Genomic DNA, 6,000 nt, shown 5'->3' with positions numbered 1-6,000 from the left:
TATTTTCTGTGATTTCTGGTCACATTTCTTCCCCAGCTTTCAATGTAAATAACGCTTAATTTGAGCTTTTAAAATGCTGTACATGTCCTAATAGTATAGCTGCATACAGTATCCTGGTATAATTCTGTGTACCTACCTGCTTGAAGAGGTATAACTTTGATTTATGTAAAAACTATATATTATGTAAAAATCACTATCAGTGTGCATCTTCAGCGCCGGTAGGTACATTCACACCGAGCCTTAATCCGCAACAGCAGCAGATATTAAAAATAAAATAGATTTGGTTCACTCACATGTTTTGCTTTCTCCCATGAAGATGAGGTTCTCGTTAATTACCACCTCGTTTCCTCTTGCTTCAGTCTTGCTAGCTGAAATAACGAGAACGCAGCGAAAGCATCCCGTCAGTCATCTTACAACGCTGCTTGTTTTATTATTTTATTTGCTGATTGTTTTATGATTTTACCGTGTGCAGTTAGTGTATCCTGTGTTATAACTTACATTGGAGTTTATTTTCTTTAGAAGCATCTTGCATGTTTTCGCCAGTTTTACAACTCTTCAATCAAGTCATGCAAACGTTCACCTGCGTCTGTTTGCTGAAGGTGTAATACCTTCCCCGGCCACTATAGTTATATGCCGTTAAGTGGCAGTAATAATGCATAGGGGCGCTGTTTCACTCTGAAACAAATGTCTGCCTGGATAAGATATTTCTGGGTTCCCAGATCCAAAAAAATAAATGGAACAAGATGGGAAATTAATTATATTTTACACTGTTTATTATTTTATTGGGATTTTATCTGGTGGAAGGAAAACAAAACATGATTTTCAAAATTAAAAATGTAAATCTGAAAAGTGCGGCATGAATAATATATCTCCAGGCCCCATTATTCTCACAGCCCTAAGTACCATCCAGCCCAATTAATAGTACAAATCATTCTTAGTATGAATCCAGCTGTTTCGTTGGGAGTTTTAAAGCACCGTTGGTGGGAAACTAACACTGCACATCACCTGAATACACCAAATTCTCAGTGATGCGGTGGTGGCAGCATCATGCTACGGAGATTTTCATTTTTGTCAAGGAGAGGGAAATTGGTCAGAATTGATGGGAAGATGGATGGAGATAAGACAAGGCAGTCCACTTCCACTTCCACTTGAGGGTGAGGTAGAGGTTCACCTTCCAGCAGGACAAAGATCCTAAATATACCTCCAGAGCTATAAAGGGTTAGATCAAAGCATAACGTGTTAGAATGGCCTAGTCAAAGTCCAGGTGTAAATACAACAGAGAATCTGTGACAAGACTCGAAAAGAGTTATTTTGCCGCATTCAAAGAATGAGAAAAACAAGTCAGTTTCCAGATGAGCAAAGCTGGTAAAGACAGAACAAGGCATTATAATTATCTTTCTCAAAGATAGAATCAAGTTTCATTTGGATTCAGCATTTTATTTATTGGCTGACAAATAGGTGAAATAAATAATGAGGGATGGTTGTCATAGTAACCTTTGTGATCATCTTCATCATTCTAATATCAGGGCACAGAACACATTTACACCAATTACAGATAAATACATAAGTTAGTCAATCGCTGTCATACTTGACCATCTAATTAACAACTGTTGAAACTGAGGTCTTCAAGGTAAAAGGAATGCTTGTCTTGTAGTATCTGCTGTTGTTTATGAGAAACTGCTCTACAGAGAACATATCTGATGTAGTGAGCCAGGGTCAAGTAGAAAATAGGTGTTAACAATGAAGACAAAAGTAAAAAAATAAAAACAAAGATAAAAAAATCAGATTTACTCTACAGTAAATTGCATATTGACATCATAAATACACAAATGTTCCAGTTTAGTATTGCTTTGACTTTGGTTTTGCAAAGAACAATGTGCACTGAGGTGTACCATCAGAATCATATTGTTCAGTTGGACTCAAAAAAGTGAGCCGGACGGTTTCTGGTGTTCAGTTATTAGATCCGCAGCTTAGCATAAAGTTTCATTTCTTAGTCATTTTTTAGTGTTTCATCAAGTAACTGATCATGGAAAACTTCGAACAGCTAAAGTGCTTCAATAATATCTGAGAAATATTCTGTTTTGAGAACGAGAGTGAAAAGCTTCCAGTTTATCGCATTATCGAGTACATGGCCTGACCCGGAGCCACTGAACAGAGTTAAGTAAAAAAAAAAAAAAAAAAACTCTCTTTTGATCTTTTCCACCTTAACATGAACAAATCTGCACTTTTACTGACCAGTAATGATAAAAAGAAGTAATTCACTGACCAGAGAAAATATATTTAAAGTCATGTACAGGGGGCAAAAACGTCTTGGGCAGGACAAAAAATCAAACACCTGATTAGCAAAAGGCTTAAGAGGCAGTGCAAGTCAATATAACATTTTGAGCACCTTTAAATATTGCTTGAATTGTAAAATTCGAAATGGGTGTTAATTTCAAGCTAGAAACATAAGTTGTTAGTTATGAGATGCCCTGAGGTTTTCTGAAAACCAAACATTTTTAAGATGTTTTGCAGTTAATTAGTTTATTCTGTTTATCAAATTAAAACTTGGTCAACATAAATAAAAATGTTATTCTTAGTTTCTGCTGAATAGAAAAAAAATCACTCAGTTTGATGTGGTCCCATAATCTGGTCATCAGTTAGAAACTGTTAATCGACAGGTTTCCGTTTTATAACTACTAGTTATTCTTCTACAGCTCATTAGTCTGTATAAATGCTGGTACTTTAATGGCTGATTTATGTGTTTGGTGTAACTTTATAGCTGGCTTGCCAGTCCTATCAAAGGTGCACTGGTTCATTATTTCATACAAATACAAAATTGTCCTGTTGTAGGCACCCCTAATAGGAATAAATCATATGAATTCATTTTTCCAGGACGAAATACTTACACAGCAAAAAACCTGAATGATCTTTTTTTAAACGCAGGATTTGAGGCAGGAACTTTAAATTTATCTGAGCTTCTCTAATCCTCATAGAACCAAAATTATACATATACCCCCTCTACAATTTTATTTAAGGTCCCTTAGAAAATTTACAACAAAACCAAACACTTGTTATAGCCGTTAACAAGCATCTGATATAATTCTGTTTGGATTTTGACCTTCTAGGCAGACTTGGTACAATTCATTTAAATTAGTTGGTTCCCAAGCGTTCAAAGTTTCTACAGGGTTGAAGTCGGACTTTGGGAAGGCCATTCCAAAACCTTAGCTGGTCTGCTTTATCTGTTCTAAAACCAGTTCTGATGTGTTTTAGATCACCGCCCTGCTTTCAACCAACTCTTTCAAACTTACTTCTGATCATTCTGTCCCAATAGCTCAACCGTTGTCTCATCTGACATTAAAACCGTTCTTCAGAAGGCATTTATCTCGTCTCTTTAAACAGCTGCATATTTCAGTCAAGCTTAAAGGTGTTGGATTTTGGAGCAGGAGAGTTTTTTATGGCTGGTACATTCCAAGTCCATGGAAATGGAAAACTGGCTTCACAGTTACTGTAGTTTCTGGATCAGGGCAGGCTGGAGCCTTGATGTTTCCCTTAAAATCTCAACCAATTGCCTTTACTCTGAGGATCAGTTTCACTCAGAGCCTGGAAACATGAAGACAATGGAATTCCAATAAGACAATGTTCCCAAAAACATGTTAAAACTATTTTTGGAAATCATAAAGCAGGCCACCGTTAAGTTTCTGCAAAGGCCTTCACAAAGATCTGTGACAGAAAACCAACCAATCTAAACAAGCTCTTCTAACTCTGCTAACACGAGTGGTCAGATTTTATGCCAGACTTATGCTAGAAGTTTGTTGTTGGCTACAAGGAGTTTGTGTGGACTTAGTGCCACCTGCAAAGTGACCTTTAACCATATATTGGTGGAAGCTGATCTGCATATTGGAGCCTTTATGTGTAATTTCAACCCTTAGCACATTAGACTTATGTATCCAATCCCTTTAAAAAATACAGATGTTTCATGCTGCATAATGATTGCACACTGGAAAAAGAAGCGTTTAAACGCATCATTACCAGTGAATGCAAAGTTCTCACAGGAACTGTAACTGAAAGAGTGATTGTGTGTATTTTTCCAAGTTTGAATCAAGATCTAACTGTTGAACTTATCTATGGTGTCTTGCACATTTAAAACCCTCATATTTACGCAGCAGGAGTAAATACAAAAATACTGTCCTGACATTATTATACAGCCAGTGGAAGGAGAGGCAGAAATGAGAAGAAGAAGTGATGTTCTCATGCCTACCAGCTGTTATGGCTTCACAGCTTTGTGATCAGCTCAGATGGCTTCACTGATAGCTGGCAGGATGTTTCTTGGTCCATGGTTTGGCACATGGGTTTCTTCAAGGGGTTAAATGAAATGGACGAATGTTGAAGAGTGGCACAAAGTACTGGCAGCTTCTGTCGACACAGCTAACAGCTCTCATCATATGATGATTTAAATGTCAGAAATCGGTCCTTGTTTTAGATCTGTAGTGGTTTCAGAGATTAGTCTCGTCCCAGGTTGGGTCGTTCATGTTCTTCAGAACTCTCCTGACGATTCTCTCCAGCTCTTTTCTTGCTCGCTGCTCCTCCTCCAGCGTCCTCTTTATTCTCTTGTTGTCCTGAAAAACAGAAGGAGACAAAATTAACATCAAAGAAAGAAAGGGAAGATGGGAAACTATGAGATAAAAAAAATTAAAAATCACAAATTAACTAGTAGCGCATAAAACCACCACAAAGCAGTAAGTCAACAAAATCTATTCTTAATGCCATAAAATTCATTCTAAACCACAGATCCTGGCTTGGAATTAAAGCTAGAAGTTAGAGTCGTTGATCAGTGATTTTACAACACATTTTTACACAACTGGTGAGAGCATACCTGTCCTTAATGAATAAAACACAATGGCAACAAGTAGGCAAGATTTTTTTAAGGGTTGGATTTGAATGGATTTGAAAAACAAGAACTGGCTCCACACATTTGAATTTATTGCAGATTTTCTCCTTTCCACATAAGGTCTAATGTATCAATAAAGGCTCAGAAATATACATACACCACCACTAAAATTTGGTTTGATTAAATGACCCAAACTGTCACCCTCAAATAGAAGAAAACTGGTGGGATCAAGAGCAATCCAGAAACCACAGATGCTCAAGCCTGACAGCAACTTGAAACACCAGTTTCAGCGTCCAGGGTGCTGACCATGGCAGAGCTCCTGCTCCAAAACCGGCACCTTGTAGCTCAACTTAAATGTACAGCTGACCACACTGAAAATCCAAATGTCTACCGGAGAAAAGTATTCAAACCAAAGATTGTTGTGTTTGCCTACAATGACCAGAACGACATTTGGAAGAGTTAAGCTGAGGTTATCAATCCGTTTGTATTGCAAGAAAAAGCATGTCATGTCATAGGGGCAAAATTAATTTCACCAAACCAAAGGTTTTTAACATGCTGACTCACTCAAAACTAGGTTTTACAAAATTTGTGAAATTCATTTTCAAACTAATGCATTTAGTTTCAAATTACACAAATAAAGATTCAGTCTGAGCAATTCAAATTCAGTTTTTAATGGCACAAGTTTCTTCCCATATAAATCCGTCGCAAAGCAGCACGTTGACATTACAGTGATAGTCCAATCCCAAAACGCCTTCCTTAAACCTAAAACCAGAATGAAGATTTCATTTTTCAGTTTAACCCAAATTTCTGTTCTGAAATTGAACTTTTGAACAGAAAATAGACAAGAATAAAGAAAAAAAAAAAAGGTACAGCATAGATAAAAGAGCAAACTGACCTGTTTGAGTTCCTGAACCTCATCTCTGAGGCTATAAACAGTGTCCACCAGGCTCCTGCAGGAACAAAATGCTTGTTTTTACTTTAACAGACCGTGTTTACATCTCTCTACAAATCAGACAACACAAGGAGGAACAAAAATAAAATTGTGACCAGTGCAAAAAAAACGGGTCCCAGCTGCAGGAGGTAATTTCTGGAACTCCAACTGAAAAGTGAAAAAATACCAAACAAAAAAC

The 6,000-nt window shown here is 37.1% G+C and overlaps 1 protein-coding gene across 4 annotated transcripts in view; it reads right to left on the bottom strand.

The window, feature by feature from the left end:
• Positions 1-755: 755 nt before the first annotated feature.
• The window catches only part of arhgef7b (Rho guanine nucleotide exchange factor (GEF) 7b), a 28,945-nt gene continuing 23,700 nt past the window's right edge, over positions 756-6,000 (bottom strand). For 3 of the 4 annotated variants that reach the window (XM_047354879.1, XM_047354880.1, XM_047354881.1), the window contains 2 exons: positions 5,766-5,820; positions 1,417-4,598 (listed from right to left, as the gene is read on the bottom strand). In XM_047354879.1, the coding sequence (XP_047210835.1) occupies positions 4,476-4,598; positions 5,766-5,820 (178 nt within the window). In that variant the 3' untranslated portion in view covers positions 1,417-4,475. Of the gene's footprint in view, positions 1,210-1,416; positions 4,599-5,765; positions 5,821-6,000 lie in introns of those variants that run through there. The other variant, XR_007036583.1, reaches the window with a different exon arrangement.

This window comes from Girardinichthys multiradiatus, chromosome 24, assembly GCF_021462225.1.
Source record: "Girardinichthys multiradiatus isolate DD_20200921_A chromosome 24, DD_fGirMul_XY1, whole genome shotgun sequence".
Taxonomy (NCBI): Eukaryota; Metazoa; Chordata; class Actinopteri; order Cyprinodontiformes; family Goodeidae; genus Girardinichthys; species Girardinichthys multiradiatus.
Note: the sequence above shows the minus strand (reverse complement) of the source record. Positions and strands in the feature narration are given on the sequence as shown.